The 20,950-nt window shown below is 38.6% G+C and overlaps 1 protein-coding gene across 1 annotated transcript; it reads right to left on the bottom strand.

The window, feature by feature from the left end:
* Positions 1 to 4,035: 4,035 nt before the first annotated feature.
* PSMC2 (proteasome 26S subunit, ATPase 2) lies at positions 4,036 to 17,583 on the bottom strand. The gene is made up of 12 exons (XM_008149799.3): positions 17,434 to 17,583; positions 13,959 to 13,996; positions 13,515 to 13,596; positions 12,517 to 12,616; positions 9,967 to 10,098; positions 9,496 to 9,568; positions 9,046 to 9,141; positions 7,822 to 7,986; positions 6,835 to 6,922; positions 4,565 to 4,767; positions 4,376 to 4,472; positions 4,036 to 4,291 (listed from the first exon to the last, which is right to left on the bottom strand). Exons 1-12 carry the CDS (start codon positions 17,501 to 17,503, stop codon positions 4,134 to 4,136), a joined length of 1,302 nt encoding a protein of 433 aa, XP_008148021.1. The 5' UTR covers positions 17,504 to 17,583; the 3' UTR covers positions 4,036 to 4,133.
* Positions 17,584 to 20,950: the final 3,367 nt, after the last annotated feature.

Genomic DNA, 20,950 nt, shown 5'->3' with positions numbered 1-20,950 from the left:
TCCTTCTGCATTTATTAGTTGATGTTTCTATGTAAACTATAGCTTTCCTTCCTCAATTTGATCTCTTTAGTCATCCTTAAACCCAGTTCTTACTAGAAAGGCAGGTTTATTTTTCCCATTTACTTATCAACTTCAAAGAATTTGGTTTAATAAATAGAAGGTGACAAGTTAGGTTTCATTATAAATATAGACTCGTGAATTCTTAATGTGTTTCAGTCTGTTATAGTTACTCTTTTGGTGCTAAAATGGTAACAGTTGTGACCAGTAGGAGCCCCTAGAAATGTTTCTAATAGTGAAGTAGTCTTAAAGACCATGTATTTAACAAAACTAATGCCTTCGCATAACTTACTATTTTCCTTAGAAGTCCAGAAGAGTTATCCGTTAATTCATCAGACTCGGTCTTAAGCCTATGAATGAGCAAAATGCTTATTTCAAGCACTCTTTGAAATTGCTCCAAAGGAGTGGGGGAGATGATTAAGGCAACCTGTCATCAAAAGTTATTGTTGTAACAAATCACTCAGATTCGAAGCACAAATATTAGCTAACCTGCCTAAAGCCTCCTATGCTAAGATTCCCTGCTAATAGTTTGTCTTCTTTATATGTTTTTCTTCTTTAAAAAGTTTTCTTACTGACTCATCTTAATTTTCATGAAGAAAACACGCAGGAGAAAAGTGGTCAGATGCTAGGAAGAACTGTGTGAGCATGGGTCTACTCAAAAACAAACTCTATGGTTTGTTTGCTTTAACTTCCATGAGGCTTCTCAGTAATTTTACTAATTTAATTCAAAGTAGACCCCTCCCTTTTAATCAACTCTTTCCCTAGATCTAGAGTGAAATTAGATTTACATCCAGTTATTTCCTTGGCAATCATCACACGCAAGATCCGATACATCTGCATTCTTATACAGACTGCCTTCTGAAAAAGCATGTAGTTGTAGAACCTCACCTTGTACTAGAAATTTTTGTAAAAGGGCCTGCATCATTTTGGCCATTAAAGTAGAACTTAAGGATTGTAAGCAAGATTATAAAATAGTTCATTGCATATTCCTTAGAACCAGCCTTCAACAAACACTTTACACATAATAGTGACTCAAGTCTTAGTTGATAGGTTGAACGTGTACAAAAATAGTATTTGTCTAGATCTTACAAACTTATGTATTTTTTCTGTCTTTAATGTTTAACCTAAATAGAATTCTACCATGTACATAAAAAGCACTTGTCTTACTGAAGGAAAATTTTTTCAGTATACCTCGGAGAATCTAATGCATTTCAAAATGTATTTTATCTATATGTAAATATTTTGGCATCGTTCACTTAGAATTACTTCATATAGTGGAAAATTTCTTGACCCTTTTTTACTTGTCATATTTTGTCTCTACCTTCTTTCTGGATTTTAATAGCTGCTAGTGTATGCCTTTCTGTTTTTCAGCCCTGGTTCAAATTCAGATTCTTACTGCCCTGTCAAAATGGGCATAATGTACATCAATAAATATAGGGACTAGCCTTTCTTATGGTAGTAGGGGAAAGCTGTTTTCAGGAAGGTCCCATATAGAGAAATGCTTTGTCTTTCTCAAATCCTGCGTAATACGACAGTGGTTGATCTCTACCTCATGGATGGATAGAATGTTTGAAAATATTGTGAACCAAGACTCAGGAAGCTAGTTCATGTCACAGACATTGTGTACTCATATGGCAGCTGATGGTGGGATCCCAATTGCCAATCTCATCTGCAGTGGGACTCAAAGAAACAGTGGATATGAATCCTCTGCAAGCCCTGGAGTAGCTCCTTTGTAGTTTTCAGGTAACATCTAAAATATCCACTCCGTGTGGTTTGATCCTGTACCCTTACCTGTTTATCAGAGAAAGGAGGTGCTTGCCTCCAAAGGTACATTTTGAGAAAATGAGTCTGCCCTCGTGTGTGCATGGAGGGCTAGCAAACCCAGATAATTTGCCCTGGAGTGGGTAGGTGTGGGGGTTTTTTTGTGTTTTAGGGGGTAGGGTGGGGGAGGGGGGGTGTGCCCTTGTGTGGGGATGAAGGAGGGAATGGTATGTGGTGGGAAGGCTTTACTTCCTATGGCTGCCCCTTTAAAGATAGTCAATTTAAATTCTAAGATCCAATAATACTTACTTGGTGTGAGCCTGTATGTTTTAGTGAGTGCAAAGTGCTGTTGTCCTTTTTAGTGTACCTTTCAGGAATGCTTTTAGGATTCAGTGTGTTTAGATTCTTGATATGGTTTGAGTGCTGATACAAGTTGATATGAGAACTGATAAAAGTATTATCTAATTCTCCAAATATAACCAAAATGCATGCAATGGTTTTGAAGCCCCTCAAATCCCAACAAAATGTTCAAAAGCTAGCTGCCTGCTTAGTAACTTGAATGTAACCAAGTTTGAGCATCTCACAAATCCATCTTGCCTTTGAAAAAGCTTACCAACTTTTTCATTATACAGCATTTACTTTATGTAACAGATGAATCTGACCCTTGTGAAAATTAAATTTTTATAAATATGATCACATTTTTAATGTTAAGAATATTTTTTAAGTATTACTCCAGTATTATTTTTCTAGTCATAAACCCTTTGTATTGATTTATCTATCAGCACCCTAACATGTATAAACATACGCCTGCATCTCTACACAGATATACACATGCATATTTTAGGTGGAGGGAATTACTGGTGAATGTATATTTTGTTTTTAAATATGGTATAAGCATGCTAATCTAGATAATATTGATACTATCTGCATATACATGCCTGGGTAAAAACACCCACATTTTTCAAATAAATTATTGTACATTTGATGCATGGCCAGTTAGATTTTTGTCCTGTAACTGAGATGTCAAGATTCAGAGCTTATAACATGTTGGGCCTGAGTGAGGGCAACATGTCCAATTTGAGTTGTCTCAAATTGATGCATATGATGTATGTGGCTATATGAAAAAGTGGTAAGACTTCAAAGAACGTATTCTAAATGCTTACATTTATCAAAATGTTAGAGCAAACCATTTCTAGGTTCTGCTTATATTTTATACCTTATGAAAGACTAGGGCAGGCTTAGGGGAAAATTTTTCTGATAAATTTCACAAAAATGAAAAATCAAAAAAGAATGTCGTTGGATTTTATGAATAAAGGGCTTTAATTTTTCTCTTTGAAAACTGTCCATGTTTTAAATATTTCAATGTGATACTTATAGCATTTTCTATGTTGTCAACTTTTTTGTGAATTAAACTGTATCCACCTCTATTTGGCATTACTTATAAATATTGAACTGCAATAAAAACATTCTTTATTGTGCTTGAGACTCAGAATTTGGGGGAAGGACGGAATTGTGGAAGGGATTTGGTGGTGTTTGCACAAGAAATAATTTTAAAGAAGTCTGTTGAAAATTTCAATGCAACTTATATTTAGATCAGACGTCTAACAGGAATTTTACTAAAATGAAACAAGTACTTATCTGTACAAAGCCAATTCTGGATTTTCTAAATTAGATTATGTGTATATACTTTTTGATTTCACTGTAAATCAATTCTTCTTGATTAATTTGAAATCAAGTCAAAATAGCAAGGCAAAATATATTACATAAGATGCTTCTTCCACTTTAAAAAAATGTTTGGCCAAAGCTTTATTATTCAACGCAGTAGGGAGAAATCATGGAAATGCATGTGATCATGTAACCAGATGAGCTATTCTGGATGAGGGCACAATAGCACACTGGTTAGGAGCACAGGGGATAGAGTTGATAAACTTGTACTTGAATCCCAGCTCTGCAACAAGTCAATTTGGTAGGCAAGTTTTTGCATTCAAGATCCATTAGATCTACCTCACTGGGCAGATGGGAGGATGTAATGACATATGTACAGCACCCAGCCAATATATGCCTAAGACGTACCTGCTCTAAGCAAGCACTTTATGCTATGAAACCCTTAAATGGTAGTGGAGCAAGAAATAACATACACTGTAATAACCTTTTGTGCCTAATGATACTAAATATCACCTTTTATTATACTACAGAGAAAAAGTATCTGGAAAAAAAAACATTTTAAAACCATTTATTTTTTGTGTGAAATGGTTATTAACAAGTCTATATAAGCTTAGGATTCGAATTAAGTGTTTTCATGAGAGCTTCAGGGCTCAGTTGTATGTCATGTAGCGGGGAGTAGCACTGAATTTGGCATAGGACTTAATGACCTTATTTACAGCTTCCAAGAAATCCTTCTCAGTAGCTATTTTTCGCCGGGCTCTGATGGCAAACATACCAGCTTCTGTGCAGACACTTCTAATCTCAGCACCTTCAAACAAAAAGAAAATAATAGGCTTCATTAAAGCAGCCTGGACAGACAGACCAGCAATATAAACAAGACCTTTCAACCTACCAGTGCTATTTGGACACAGTCGTGCTAACAATTCAAATCTGATATCTCTTTCAACACTCATTGAACGCGCATGGATTTTAAAAATGTGAGTCCGACCCTAAAAACAGGGAAATTGAAAAATATTACAATGGAAAACATCACAGGAAGAAAAATTTAAAAAATCCCTTTTCTCAGAAATGGTTTTCTGACCTCTAGATCAGGTAAGCTAAATTCAATCTTCCTGTCCAGTCTCCCTGGCCTCATCAGTGCTGGATCCAAAGTGTCAGGTCTGTTAGTGGCCATCAGTACTTTAATGTTGCCGCGAGGATCAAAACCATCCAGCTGGTTGATCAATTCCAACATCGTTCTCTGTACTTCATTGTCACCTCCAGCACCATCATCAAAACGAGCCCCTAAGATGAAAGGAAAGACTTATCCGGTCACAGGAGCACTAGCATAACCTGAAAGTACTGTTATTCTCAGCTCAAATCATGGCCTCCAGTGCAAGGGAATATCCAACTTTAAGCAAATCCTACAAGAACTGCCTGCTTTTCACAAAACTAATTAGAAAGTGAATCTTTCAAAAGGCTCGTCAGATTTATTTAATATAGGCTTCATTAAAGTATTTTTTTGCCCTAGCCGGTTTTGCTCAGTGGATAGAATGTCGGCCTGTGGACTGAAGGGTCCTGGGTTGATTCCAGTCAAGGGCACATGCCCAGGTTGTAGGCTTGATCCCCAGTAGGGGGCATGCAGGAGGCAGCTAATCAACTGATTATCTCATCATTAATGTTTCTATTTCTCTCCCTCTTCCTCTCTGAAATCAATAAAAATATATTTTTAAAAATAAAAAAGTATTTTTTAAATCCTCTTCAAGGAACTCTGTTGTTGTTGGTTTTTCAAACTGAGTGGAATTTTATTTTCTCTTCTTGTTCCAAACTGAAAGGGATCCTTCTCCCTGCTTCCCCAAATGAGAGGATCCCATCCACTTCATTCCTCAAACTAAAGGAGTCAGGACCAACTCATCCGTAAACTGAGGGAGACCAGGCTAGCCACTATCTCAAGGAACTTTGTTTTTAAATCAATCAAAACACCAGTTGTTTAACAATGTACACCAAGACTAGGCAGCAGAACACATGAAACTTCCACCTATAATGTAAGAAACTGCCCCACTCTTCCACATTTCTCAAAACTCTTCTTAAAAACACGGCTAGAGCCATAATACAGTAGAAATATAACCTACACTATCACCCTATTTTGGATACATTAGTGTACTCTCAGATAAATGTCTGTCTCATTTCAACCAAAATAGCAAAAACAAAACCAAACAAAAAATAAGCCTCCAAGTATATATTTTCATTTTAAAATTATAGAGATACATACTGTTATATTAACATATTATGTACATTATAACACAAAAAATTAAAAGTTAAAAAATAAGCCGAAACCAGTTTGGCTCAGTGGATAGAGCGTCGGCCTGCGGACTCAAGGGTCCCAGGTTCGATTCCGGTCAAGGGCATGTACCTTGGTTGCGGGCACATCCCCAGTAGGGGGTGTGCAAGAGGCAGCTGATCGATGTTTCTCTCTCATTGATGTTTCTAACTCTCTATCCCTCTCTCTTCCTCTCTGTAAGTAAAAAATCAATATATTAAAAAATAATAAAAATACATAAAATTAAATAAGGAAAAATTGATAGTATTTTCTTCCTGCACCCTAATACTATTTTATACACAACCCACCTTGGAAAGCATAACTTCAGAGCATCCTGACATCGTAAGGCTTATGGCTTATTCCAATGACACTATAAAAATTACTTCAGTCACCACACTGCATCAATATACTGGGCTCAAGTTAACCACTTGAGGACATTAACTACAGCCTGTCCCAACTCCACAACGTCCATCCAGTATAAAAGCAAGACTCTATGTAACCTGACCACAGTCCCCTAACAGTGTTACAAGGTCCACGATATTTTCAAGTAATTTTCATCACTAAGTTCCTTAAATAAAAAATGTCTGGACATATGACACTTCTCTATAGTAAGGATTATTCCTCCTATAGACTATAACAACAGTCAAGGCCTATAGAAGTTTCATTTTCAAAATCTATCACACTACTTTACAGCTCTCAAAAATCCATGAAATAAGCAGGGCAGGAATTATCATGCCCGTTATAAGATGAGCAAACTTAAGACTCAAGAGTTAGTTAAAACAACTGGTCTAGATCGCACAGCTAATAGTGTATTTCATCACATCTATGAAGCCAACAGTAACTATTTACGTACACTTTATGAAATACCACCACCAATTAAATTATGCCCCAGTGCTTTCTTATCACATTAAGTGAAGTTGTATCCCAAGTTAGGAATTGTTTAAGCGTGAAAACGTGTCACATGAATGAAATTAGGAAAGTACAAAGATAAAGACTTTGAAAAATAGCAAAGCTATGTCACATTTCTTTTTACTTTAAAATAACATCCATACCTCCAATAGCATCAATTTCATCAAAGAAGATAAGGCAGGCTTTTTTTGTTCTGGCCATTTCAAAGAGCTCTCGAACCATTCGTGCTCCCTAATGGGGAAAAAGAAAATCATTAAGTTAGAGTTAATTTTTAAATCTTTAAAAATATAATAAAAAGTTATACTTCAAACTTTTCAATATTGCTAAAAGTATCCTCAACTATTATTATCCCAGGCTTTTTCCAAAAAAACAACTGCAGTTTGTTACCTATTCCATCAAATTAATCTTATTCACCTTAATCTTGTTAGCCTTAAATAATTTTATGATTCTGTACCTAGTAAATAGCCAATAACTGTAAGACCTGAAGAGGTCAAATTAATAAATAAAGCCACCATTTCAATCAGTAACACTTGAGGAAATAAAAGCATCTGACTTATCACTTGGCATTTCTGATCACTGAATTTGATTTGTAAGTGTTGCTCAGGGACTAAAAGTACTGCATAGCTCAATTCATGCAGTTCCTTTTCTAATTCTTATTGTAAGTATTCTAATCATTAACATTTCAGATACAATATATACAGCCCTAGACTTACTCTCTAATGAAAAAATCTGTGTGTGTGTGTGTGTGTGTGTGAGAGACAATGTGTGTGAGTATAGATAGATACTCCATGTTCTTTCTTTCTCAGTAGACCATAAAAGGTTGGCCCTAAAGCGAAAACACACTTTTGAAAGCATTCACCAGGCATTTCTGGGGTATTTCTCTTACCAAATTTATAGAAAACGTCATATTTCTGAGGAGGATGCATGGTAATTAAAAATGTTAAGCAGTTGTTTACTTCCAAATGACCACAAGGGAAAGCTGGTGGCTTCTACATCTACTAATTACAATCCAACAATTAAGAAATTTCGGGTCTCAATCTTTCTATGTGAAACTGCCATTTTAAATTTCATCCCTCCTTTATAAATTTTTCACAGCTACAAATCCTTTGATTATGATCAATTTACTTTACCTCACCGACATATTTCTGTACAAGTTCAGATCCAATAACTCGAATGAAGCAAGCATCAGTCCTGTTAGCAACTGCCCGAGCACAGAGTGTCTTGCCTGTACCCGGTGGGCCAAAGAGAAGCACGCCCTTGGGAGGCTCAATGCCAAGGTTAACAAACCTCTCTGGCTGTGATGGAGACACAATATTTATAATTATCACACTTCTATATAAAATATTTCTACATCAATATATTTAAACCAAAACTATTAAGTCCACAATCTATATACTTGATCTAAATAAGAACTTTACTTATTCTAAGATATAAGATATAAACTAGACTCATATCTATAATAATAAAAAGGTAATATGCTAGTTAGACCGGACGTCATTCTGGACAGGGCTGCGAGGGAAGCCTGGGTCCCGGGTGCCAGAGGGAAGCCAGTGCCGGCAGCCGGGGGAAGGAAGGCCTACTCTTGCACGAATTCCGTGCATCGGGCCTCTAGTAGATACATAAGGCTGAATGGCTTTTAAAGGCATTTCTGCTACCCAGGCTTAACAATTCTTTTTTTCTAATTTTAAAATAATTGCAGTGTTTAAAGAACAAAAGTTATTTTCTGGTATTTTATATACTAGCTTTCCATTATCATCCCAAGCTTACTTCAATTCCATTAAAGCTCATTTCTTCTTGATATCATTCAAGCACACAGTTTCTTCTACAATAAACTATAACATTTAACATACTCCTAAAGGTTATACCTCAAACTCCTGTGTCACTAAAAATAGAAAATCTTTTTTTAATTGGCTTGACCACTCAATCCTTTTGCTTTCTCTTCTCGAACTTACCTATTCTTCACACCTCTACCCTCTATCCTCTATCCCAGTGATGGGCAACCTTTTGAGCTTGGTGTGTCAAACTTCGCCAAAAAACTGAGCATAACTCGGGTAGTGTGTCACTTTGAGGAAAAAAACATTATTTCACAAATGTTTCATCCTCAGGAGCAGCAAATGTTTCATCCTCGGCATGTGGCCACCTCAGCGGCCGTGTGTCATCAGAAATGGCTACGCGTGTCAGTGCTGACACGCGTGTCATAGGTTCGCCATCACTGCTCTATCCCCTCAAAAATTTCCATTAAGGAAATTATAAAATTTAAAAAGCTACCTTATAGATAATTTTAGTGCACAGTGTACAACAGGCTATCATATCTTTATACAAAGAAATTTAAAATGCAACATTCAGCCACTTACGTGAAGTAGAGGGGTTTCAACTACTTCTCGAAGTTTCTCAATCTGTTCCTTACAGCCACCCACATCACTGTATGTGACATCAGGTTTTTCCTCTACCTAAGAGAGGGAAGAAAATGTACAACATATAGCCACAGATTTTTGAATACTAGTCCAAAAGTTCTATCTAGTAGAGTAGACCCAATACCCTAAAGAAAATCAAATTTATAGCAAGTAATAATTTTTTTAAATGGAATATATCGCCCAGTGCACTAGAACCACTTGCTATATTATGATATTGATAAACTAGCAAAGACTAATAAAGACTTTCTCAACTGAAAAGTGATTTAGAAATTTTGGGCAAATCAAACATACCAACATATTAACAATATATATCAAAGTTTCAAAATTTCTTGAGATGGATGCAGTTGTATTCTAAGTCATGCCATTTCTTTTCCCTCCATAGTTTCTTACCTGCATCATGGTAACTGTTGGGTCAATCTTAGGAGGCAGTGGAATGTGAATTTGATACTTATTTCTGTCCACACTAAAAAGGTAAAAAAGATGCTAAGACATTCAAAAAACTTCCTAAGTGAATTATGTATTCTGTAAACATTAATTACATTAACTCAATCCTTATAACTATCCTCTACTTATACCATGTTATCTTAAATAGGCTGGCACACTCACCTCTCAAATTCTGCATTTACTTTGATTATGACATTTGAAGTCATTCAATAAAAGCCATAGTGGGGGTGGGGGAAAAGAGGAAGGTGGGAGGTCAGGAAGTGGATGCAGAACCAAGGATGTTCAAATGGAAGTACTCTGCTAGATCATCCTTTGGTATTCCATGGCAACCAGCACATTCATTCAAAAGATAGCCAAGGGTGTGAATGTGACATGGTATCTTTAATGAAAAATTAGTATTATAAACAGTAATCTTACCCAACTCTCATCCCTTCTTCAATGTCAGTAGGTGCTACCTGATCACTGAGGTCCACCACAAACTTGGCAAACTGCTTCACGTTGATAATGTACTTTGGGTCCTCCGAATCAGCATTGATTATCTTTGTACATCTAACACAGCAAAAGACTTGATTAGAGTAAGGAACCGAAACCACTAAAACGAATTCAAGTAACTAGATTCTCCCCTGGGCATGCAGCACACTAAAGAGCAGGTGTAAACTAGAACTGCAGAAACTGGGCCACTGTTAAAAGATCCTTTTCTATAGATATGCTTAATTCCAAGAGCCCACTCAACTTAAGCCAAGCCGTAACATTTTTAAAAGATACATACCCCTGGAAATTTAACCCAAATATTTCATCATTAGGAAGTTCTCTAATTTCTTGATTTTCGTAACTATATTACTTTATTAGTGATACTTCTCTATGTCTTAAGTCAGCAATTTGCAACTGGTGTGCCACAAGAATTTTTAAAACATGCAGCACTGACCTCATTTCCCTTAGATTGTCAAGTAAAAAAAATGCTAACAGCCAACACAACAAAAGCCATCCAGTTGAATGAATAAAAAGTATACCTTTTGTCAAATTGGCAAATATATTTTTTGGTGTGCCACAGAATTTTAGTAATTAGTTTGTATGCCATGAGATGAAAATGGCATACAAAACCGCTGTCTTAAGTGACTTTCCTTTTTTATTTTCCCTATCAGAAGACAGTCATCTTGTCTTACACTAAGTAATAAGTGTTTTTCCATTCTTTCCTGAGTTTATACAACAATTTTTATTGTTGTTGCTGTTTTTAACTTAAATGTATTCTTTTTGTGTGCCATATGAAGGAAAATTTATAATAATGTGTACATTTTATAGAAAGTACTCTACTGCCTTTCCTCTTCCCTATTATTTGTGTACTGAAGAAAAACAAAAACAAAAGACAGAACTCATGTTAGCGAGAACTCATGTCATAATCTGTAACAACAAATACAGGGAAATACAACAGTCTCTGGAGTATGCATATGGGTAGCACCGACAGTAAGGTAAAGATGTTTTGTCCTTGAAGCATAACTGTGTGACAAAACTCTGTTTCCTGTTACTAGCCAAGGTCTACCAGGGAGGTAGAATCACATATATAAAAGTATTTATCACTACTTTATCTGACAGACCCTGCCAACACTGTATGCACAGATACGGAGTTTTTAATCCACAGCTGAAAAGGTATAGACTATACAGGGACCTCAACTTCCAGAACGGTGCAATAAGAACCTTTGAGAGTATGCTCCTCCTTGAAAGTTAAGTGAATGCTGGCAAAAATAGTTTTAAAAAGCAAGAAAGATTAGCATATTAGAAGAGCAATCACAGAGGTCCAATATTCAAATAACAGAAGTCCAAAATAGAGGACTTCGATTATTTGGATATTAGAAAATGGAAAGAAGGAAATTATTCAAATAATTTCAAGAAAATGTGCCACATTGAAGGACATGAGAGCCCAGCATCATGGATGTACATACACCAACATCAAGGCACATCATCATGAAATTTCAGAACAAGTGACAACAAGAGAAGACCCTACAATTTCCAAAGGAAAAACAGGTCACATAAACCGAAATGAGAATCAGAATGGCTTCAGACTAACACTACAGATGGAGGACAATGAAACGATGCCTTCAGACTTTTGAAGGAGAAAGAACTTTATACCAGCCAAGACATTTAAAGACATATATGGTCTCAAAATATTACCTCCTAAATGACCCTCTTTCACGAAGCTACCAGAGAATATGGCCCATCTAATGAGGGTGAGAGTAAACCAAAAAGAGTTGGTACACAAGCAATAGGAGAGAGGCAAAGGGAACCTCCAGAGTAAGATGCTTGGATGCTTGTGATGCAACAGGTGTAAAGGGCAACTGGTCTAACTGAAGCAGGTCAGAAACTGCTGGGGAAGATCAACCTGAGAGCTGCAGCTGGTGCACCTGAGGTATACACGAGAGAAAACCTGAAGGAGATGGACCTAATGCATCTGAAGAGCAGTTTGGACACCAGGGAAAACTGAGGGGTTGATTTAGTAATACACATACAAAACCAGGCAATTATGACAAGTAAAACAAAAAGTGGTACAAGGAAAAGAAATCACAGTTTATTTCCTGGCTCTTTATGAATAGGGTTTATTTAGCCATAATTATACTGAATAGTGATCTAACCTAAATTTTAATATAATTACATTAGGAGGATGTTGGGACAGGAAGCTATACAGCAGGATTAAGAGGACCAAACTATTTTCAGTATTTGTTATGTCTGAGAAAGGGACAGTGGGACAGTGAAGATAGAAGGGAAGATTTTCACATCTGCCCTGCATCTTTCTGTATCACTTTGAATCTTTTATATGATTATGGCTTCACCTATTCTTGAATAATTGTTTAAGACATACAATTTTAACCCCAGATACTTTTGTAGAAAGCTTTATTTACTTGGGATTTAGAATGAAAATTCTTTATGAACTATCACATTATACCTGAGACTCAAATAAATTTCCACAGGACATACCTCGCAACCTGCAAAGGCTGTTCACTCTGGAGTGTTTGCTTATCTGCGGCCAAATCCCAGAGTGCTGGTGGGGCCAGGCCGGTGTCAGACTCTTTAATACCTACATAAAGAGATTATAAAATTCACTAAAATGTAACGCATCCCTAAAGCAAACTTTCTCAATCTTTGCACTAATGACATTTTGAACTAAATAATTTGTTGTGGATGGTGTCCTGTGTATAGGATGGTTAGCAACATCCCTGACACTAGCCACTAGATGCCACTAGCACTGTCTCCCCCTCAAGCCCTGAGAATCAAGACTACCTCCAGACACTACCAAATGCCCTGAGGGGTGGAGGGGGGGCAAAATTACCCAGCTGAAAACTGCTGCCCTAAAGTAGTCATAAGCCAAAACTTTAATAACATATTTGACATTTTTTGTGGTCAAATATTATAAAATGTCACCACTGAAATTCCTAAGAAGAAGTTTCCAATTACTAGGCAATAGCCCACTTACTTCAAGCAGTACCATGTGAGATCTTATTTTTATTCAATAAGAAACTTTAACCTGTCTTAAGAGTTTTGGCCTAGCCGGTTTGACTCAGTGATAGAGCGTCGGCCTGCAGACTGAAGGGTCCTGGGTTCGATTCCGGTCAAGGGCACATACCCAGGTTGTGGGCTCAATCCCCAGTGAGGGGCATGCAGGAGGCAGCCAATCAATGATTCTCTCTCATCATTGATATTTCTATCTATCTCTCCCTCTCCCTTCCTCTCTGAAATCAATATTAAAAAAAGTTTATTAAATATGGCTTTGACCAACAGAAACATTACTTGCTTAAAGGATGATGTTATTTAATTGCTTAAATATTAAACTTGTTTGTAAAAGTAAAAGAGATTATTAAATGAGATCCAATTTCTTAAAAATCTGTAATTCATGAAAGAGCAACATTTATATTTAAAATCCTTTGATGTGATTAATATATTACATCTAGAGAGAGGAAACAGGAATTAAAATATACCAGTGAGCTCATTAATTTTCTTGAGAAGTTGTTGAATGTCATCTTCAACCTGCTTGATCTGCCTAGAGTAAGTGCTCTGACCCTAGGAGATAAAGCCCAGTTTAAGTAGAGTATCAGAAAATCAACAATTTATTAAACTACAAAAACATTTAATAGTTTATACATTTCAAGTACAGTAAATATTTGTGTAAATTATTTCAAATCTTTCTAGAGTTCCACATTGTAATTACAAACAGTATAAAAATAATGTATAAACTTAGACACACTGAATATTTACACTCTGATTTATTCTAGATAGAATCTGTAAAAAGGTGACTTTATTTCAGTTAAGATTACTATAAACTTCTAGATATTCTCTTCTAATTATTTTGGAAGAGCAATACCAACAATAGTTCTTATTTCAACATAAAACATCTATGTTTTGTAGACAGTGAAAGGACTTACATAAGTTTTCAGCAAGGCAATATCACCCTCATCCAAAGCTGGAAAAAAAAAAAGAGAGAAAACACATAAGATTCAAACAAGAGAAATTAGAGCTAATAATTCTTCTCTGTTTAAATCCAAAGCTCATTAGCTGAGTGAGAAAAAATGTGCAAAGTTGTAATGATATAACTACAACCTTCAAATAGTTCCTGGAATCCTGGATAATTGGGTGAAGGTGGATTTGAAAGAATACACAGCCTAGCTGCTGGAGAGACTCAATGTGTTATGATCCATTAAGAACATGAGAGGCTGAAGTTATATAGAGAGGTAGCCCAAAGAACAGTTTGAGAATCAAAACAACCTGGCACTAGTCCCAACAAAGTCAAGCATCTGCTAAGTTACCTTAGAAAAATCATTTAATCTCTGAGCATCAGTTTTCTCATCTGAAAAATAGAGATAATGGTCCTTTCCACCGTGTGAAGACGGTCAGAAGGTGCCTGTCTGCAACCTGGAAGAGGGCTCTCACCAGAACCCAATTATGCTGACATCCTGATCTCAGACTTCTAGCCTCCAGAGCCAATGATCAGACCATCAGATACATGCATCCAAGAAAGGACCTTCACCATGATGCCCTCCACAGTGGGTTCATCTTGCACAACAAAGTTAAACCCAAAATTACATAACTTATAGCAAAGCACATAAAGAATGACTTTACCCCTTGGCCAGGTAATTCAGTTGGTTAGAGTGTCCTCCTGATATGCCAGGTTGCAGGTTCGATCCCAGGTCAGGGCACATACAAGAAACAATCAATAGCCCTAGCTGGTTTGGCTCAGTGGATAAAGTGTCCGCCTGCAGACTGAAGGGTCCCGGGTTTGATTCCAGTCAGGGCACATGCCTGGGTTGTGGGCTTGATCCCCAGTAGGGGGCATGCAGGAGGCAGCCGATCAGTGATTCTCTCATCATTGATGTTTCTCTCTCTCTTTCCCTCTCCCTCTCCCTTCCTCTCTGAAATCAATAAAAATATATTTTAAAAAATCAATGAATGCATAAAGTGAAACAACAAATTGATGTTTTCTTTCTCAAAAATAAATAATGACAAGAGATAATTTATCCTCAGTGTTGCTATAAAGATCACATAAAATATGAAGAGCATAAAATACTATATACACGTTAGCCATTAACTGTATCCAAGGGATAAATTTATTACTACGTTGACAGAATAACATACCCAGAGAAATGCACAGAAGAAATGTTAAATCTCTGTAACTAAGTTTTCCATTGGGTGACTGAGTACCTCTGGGGTTTACAGTGGCCTAAAATATTTTCAAGGGCAAGAGTAGAATATGAGATGAATGTAGAGAGGGAATGCTCCTTCTTTGAGGAGAGGTTGGAAACAGGGAAGAAAGGGCACTAGGAGAGGTTGAAGTTATTTAGAGAGGGAAGAATAAGAGAAAAGAGAAAAAAACACCATAAGAATGCTTTAAAATAGTCTATAAGGAACAAAAGAAAACAGCATAAAGAGGAGACTACATAAGGGGTATTGGGAAATGGTGCATGAAAATGGTGTGCATGTCTCATGCACTGTGTAAAAGTGTACAGTCTCTAGGAGACTAATTTGGCCGTTTCTATCAAAATTACAACTCCATTTCTAAAATTTATCCTACAGCTTGTGTTTGTGCATGCAGTAAAAGTTATATGAACAAGGTTACTCACTGCTCTGTAACGGCCAACAGACTGGAAGAAAAGTGTCCATGAATAATGATTAATTTCATACAATACACCCCCAAAACTGGAGTACCATGCAGATGCAGAGAGACATAACACTGACTCGACTAGTATATAACATGAACTTATTTCTAATACATATTAAAACTGAAAAGCAAGATGTACAGCATGCTGCATTTATGTAAAAAATAAAATACACGAGCAAAATTGCTTGTATATGCATAGAAAATGTCTAGTTGCTTCTGTGGATAAGGGGTGGCTGGGGCCAGGGATGAGACATTTGTCAATGTACCTTTTTTCTCCCTTTTGAGTTTTAGGCATGTAAATGTATCATCAAGTTAAAGGAATGTTTGTTTGTTTTTTAAAGAAAATTATGTTTCAGGATCCTGGCTCTGCGGTAGGCAGTTAGACATGAGCAGAGCAAGGATGATGGGTCAGGTACAGAAATTCACCAGGGCAGAAAGCCCTGGGTGCCTAACAGAGGGTAGGACCTTGCCTCCAGTGTGACCTTTCCTCCCCTTGCATATCACTGGTCCAGCGGTTTGGACCCCCTGACCTTCCCTCCCTGGAGCCCCAGGCCCAAAAAGGCAACAAAACCAGACCAGGCACCTTATGGCTGACCTCAGGACAGGCTGCATTGGATAATGACCCCCTGCCCTGACGCCAACCAATCAATTAGTGGAGACCTAGACGCCGAAAGGACACACCTGGAAAACTGCTGAGTATGCCATTGAGATGTTCCCCTAGTAGTGGTTCTCAACCTTTCTAATGCCGCGACCCTTTAATAGTTCCTCATGTTGTGGTGACCCCCAACCATAAAGTTATTTTCGTTGCTACTTCATAACTGTAATTTTGCTACTGTTAGTGAATCGTAATGTAAATATGTGTTTTCCGATGGTCTTAGGCTCTATGGGTCGCGACCCACAGGTTGAGAACCGCTGCTGTAGAGCCTAAGACCATCGGAAAACACAGATATTTACATTAACAGTAGCAAAATTACAGTTATGAAGTAGCAACGAAAATAATTTTATGGTTGGGGGTCACCACCACATGAGGAACTGTATTAAAGGGTCGCGGCGTTAGAAAGGTTGAGAACCACTGCGGGACCTTCCCTAAAATCTCCCTTCTTAAAACCCTTAGGACTGAGGACCCTGTCCCCCCCCCCCCCCCCCCCGCCAGGCGCATTACCTTTACCTTCCTCACTCCCGAACTCCAAGGGCCCTTCCTTCGCCTCTAAAACGAGTTGCTTAAATCCATTTCTTCCACAAATTCCTTCTTCTACCTTTGTGATTTTCCAAATAAATGTTCTCTTTATAGTTTGAGTCTTGGCTCTGAATTCTTCCCTAGCCAGAGCCCAGGTACAGAGGCTGCTGAAGCCAGGCGCGGTCGGACCCCACTCCCGCCCACAACAGGTCCAGGCTGTCCCACTGGAGGGGGCCAGGGACAGCAAAGAGGATCCCGGTGACCAAGCACCACTGGGCGGGGTAACTTTTCAAGGCCTGCAAGGCCAGGCAGGGTGCCTGCCTTCGCCAAGACCTGAGAGCTGAACATGAATAACCATGTCCATCAGCGGGAGATGCGTAACAACTTGGAGCGGATGAAAGAGACAGAAAGGGTTGGCGGGTTAATCCGGCTGCTGCCCCAGATCAAATCACCAGCCGCGCAAAAAGGAAGCGAGGACCGAGCGCCCGATAAGGAATCCAGCCTCGCCCCCAGGACCAAGCCAGGTCCGAACGCGGCCCGCCCGGAACTCCCGCCTCTGTCAACTGACCTCGGATAGGCTTGTCCTCCTTCTCCTCCTCTTTGGTTTTTCGCTGATCCGCACCGAGGTAATCCGGCATTTTAGCAGATCCAGCTGCCTCGGCTCCGCAGTAATTACACAGCACCTTCCTCGCTTCCGGTGGTGCCTGCCTTTTTCTCCCCCCCCCCCCGGAAGTAGAGCCGGCTCTGCGGGCCCCTTTCCTCTGCGCACCGGAAGTGGAAGAGCGCCCTGGAATACGCGCGCCGGCGTCGGGGGCGTCGGGGTCGCGGTTGTGCGAAGTAGGAAGAATTCCCTGTTAGAAGAGACCCCCAGTCCTCACTACTCCTTCCTCGAGCAACAGATTTCAAGACCAGCCCTGGCTCAGCCGCTGAGTTTAAGTTCTGATTTAGTTATTTATGTATTGTGTATTCTTGGGCACCTTCTTCACATATGCTTTAATTAACCCTGTACTTCACACTGTGGCGGAGGCTTTAAATAACAGTGTTTTATTGCTTAAATAACAGCGTATTAAATATGCAATAACAGTGGCTAGGTCTACAAGTAGGGTGTAGGTAAATAGGAGTTTACCTTCTATTTACCTTGAGTTACAAACTTGAGTAAACTCGGGATGGGGAGGTAAATGTTTTCAATTTTTTTAAAATACATTTTTATTGATTTCAGAGAAGAAGGGGGTGGGGGGAGAGAGAGAAACAGCAATGATGAGAATCATTGATTGGCTGCCTCCTGCACACCCCCTAGGGGGGATCAAGCCCACAAGCCAGGCATGTGACTTTGGCCACCATCAACCTGGCCGACGCTCTGTCCACTGAGCCAAACTGGCTAGGGCTGCTTTCAATTTTTGAGCCTGCTCCTAAAGCAGAGTGGTACCATCCTCAGATACAAAGAAGTCGGGGAAAAGAGCAGGTTTTGAAAGAAGTGAGTTTGGGAGATGAGGAATGGAAGAGAGCAATTAGGAAACAATTGTAGAGTTTAGAAATAAAGTCTGGCTCTTCTGAGTACTAGAGGACGCAACGTGAAAAGGAGAGGATAGTAGTACAGGATAGGAGAAAATATTGCAAATCATGTGATAATAGTTAATATCCAGACTATATAATGAACTACAACTCAACAAGAAAGCAAACACCCGGCCTTAAGAACTTGTAAATGTGCCCTGGCCGGGGTTGCTCTGTGGTTACTGCACCAACCTGCGCAGGGAAGAGTTGCAAGTTTGATTTCCGGTCAAGGGCATGTTCCTGGGTTGCAGGTTGCATTCCTCATCCCAGTCAGGCCCATTGGGGAGGTTGGGCTGGGGGGGGGGGGGGCGCGCAACCAATCCTTGTGTCTCTCCCACATTGATGTTTCTCTCACCCCTTCCCCTCCACTCTCGCTAAAAGAAAAATCAACGGGAAAAATATCCTCAGGTAAAGATTAACAAAATCAAGGGGGGTGGGGGTGGGGGATGGACTTGAATAGACATCTCTCCAAAGAAGATCATATACTAGTAAATGCCCACCAAGCACATGAAAAAATGCTCAACATCACTAGCAATTGGGGGAAAATGAATCAAAACCATGAGATATCACCTCCTACTCATTAGAATGGTAACTATAAAAAAGAGAAAAAGAAAATAAGTGTTGATGAGGATGTTGAGAAAATGGAAACCTTGTACAGTTCATGGGGAACTAAAATGGTGTAACTGCTATGGAAAATTAAAAATAAAATTGCCATATGATCCAGCAATTCCAGTTCTGAGTATATACCCAAAGGAATTGAAAGCAGGATCTTCAAGAGATATTTGTATTTCCTTGTTCATAGAAGCATTATTCAAAATAGCCAAAAAGCGAAAGCAACCCAATCAACAGATGAATGGATGAATAGAATGTACATACAAAGGAATATTATTCTGGTACATACCACAATTGTGAGGCATTGTGCTAAATGAGTAAATCAGTCACAAAAATGACAAAGATTGTATGATTCAACTTATATGAGGTACACAGAGTAAAATTCATAGAGACAGAAAGTAGTCCCCTAACCGGTTTGGCTCAGTGGATAGAGCATCAGCCTGCAGACTGAAAGGTCCCAGGTTTGATTCTGGTCAAGGGGCATGTACCTTAGTTGTGGGCACATCCCCAGTAGAGGGTGTGCAGGAGACAGCTGATCGATGTTTCTCTCCCATCGATGTTTCTAACTCTCTATCCCTCTCCCTTCCTCTCTGTAAAAAATCATTAAAATATATTTTTTAAAAAAGAAAGTAGAATGGTGGTTACAGGGAGTGGGGGCAGGGGATGGAAAGGGAGTTGTTTAATGGTATAGAGATCGAGTTTTATAAGATGGAAAGAGTTCTGGAGATTGATTAAACAATACAGTTAATGTACTTAATGCTCCTAAACTTTACACTTTAAAATGGCTAAGATATTAATTTTCATTATATAAATTTTACCACACTTTTTAAAAAAGTATCCTTGCCCTAACTGGTTTTGCTCAGTAGTTAGAGCTTCAAGCACGGACTAAAGGGTCTTGGGTTTGAGGTCAATGCATGTACCTGGGTTGTAGGCTCAAGCCCTGGACCCAGTCGGGGCACATGCAGGAAGCAACCAATCGATGTCTCTCTCTCACCTTAATGTTTCTCTCAGTCACTCCCTCTCTCTTTCTCTCTCTCTCTTTCTCATTCTAAAAAAAAAGTGCCCTTTATGACCTTAGAGTGATGATGAGAATGGATGGGAGAGATGGGAGAAAAAATTATTAATATTAAGAAAGTAGAGTCAGCCGAAACCGGTTTGGCTCAGTGGATAGAGCGTCGGCCTGCGGACTGAAAGGTCCCAGGTTCGATTCCGGTCAAGGGCATGTACCTTGGTTGCGGGCACATCCCCAGTGGGGGGTGTGCAGGAGGCAGCTGATCGATGTTTCTCTCTCATCGATGTTTCTGACTCTCTATCCCTCTCTCTTCCTCTCTGTAAAAAATCAATAAAAATAAAGAAAGTAGAGTCAGGTTACTTTGAGACTTAGAGCCTCTTTTCACAGTGGCTGCATTAATAAATGAGTCAGGAAGAGTATTGGGGAGATGATTAGCTTCGTTTTTGAAATGTCAGTTTCTAAGTGACCATTTTGTCATTCAGTAACATTCAATATATTTAACAGTAAAATGTGATTCTCAGAGAATAATTTGTTAGTTTATGACGCTTTTTCCCAAAGAGTAGCACATCATGCCTTTGATTTTGCTCTACCTATTCCAGCTTGAATGGGGGGATTAAGGAAGTGAATCTTCACCCACTGGTTTCCTTTGGCTAGTTCTTGCTTTTGACCCCAGTACAAGAAGGAATCATATAGTAGGAGTACAATTGATTTTATTACACATTACAAATTAAGTTCCAGAGTCCTGTAATTGGGAAAATCTTTACAGAAAACTTCATGCTTCAGAGCAGGAGAAAAAGTTGCTGGCTTTTTATTAGAATCTAACACTAGATAGAAAAGTTTCTTCTCCAAATATTATGAGGATTAAACTAAATGATGTAAGTAAATTACTTAGTTCCAGCACCAAAAAAAA

The sequence above is a fragment of the Eptesicus fuscus genome, chromosome 14, assembly GCF_027574615.1.
Source record: "Eptesicus fuscus isolate TK198812 chromosome 14, DD_ASM_mEF_20220401, whole genome shotgun sequence".
NCBI classification, from domain to species: Eukaryota; Metazoa; Chordata; class Mammalia; order Chiroptera; family Vespertilionidae; genus Eptesicus; species Eptesicus fuscus.
The sequence above is the reverse complement of the archived record's forward strand: the minus strand, read 5'-3'. Positions and strand labels throughout refer to the sequence as shown.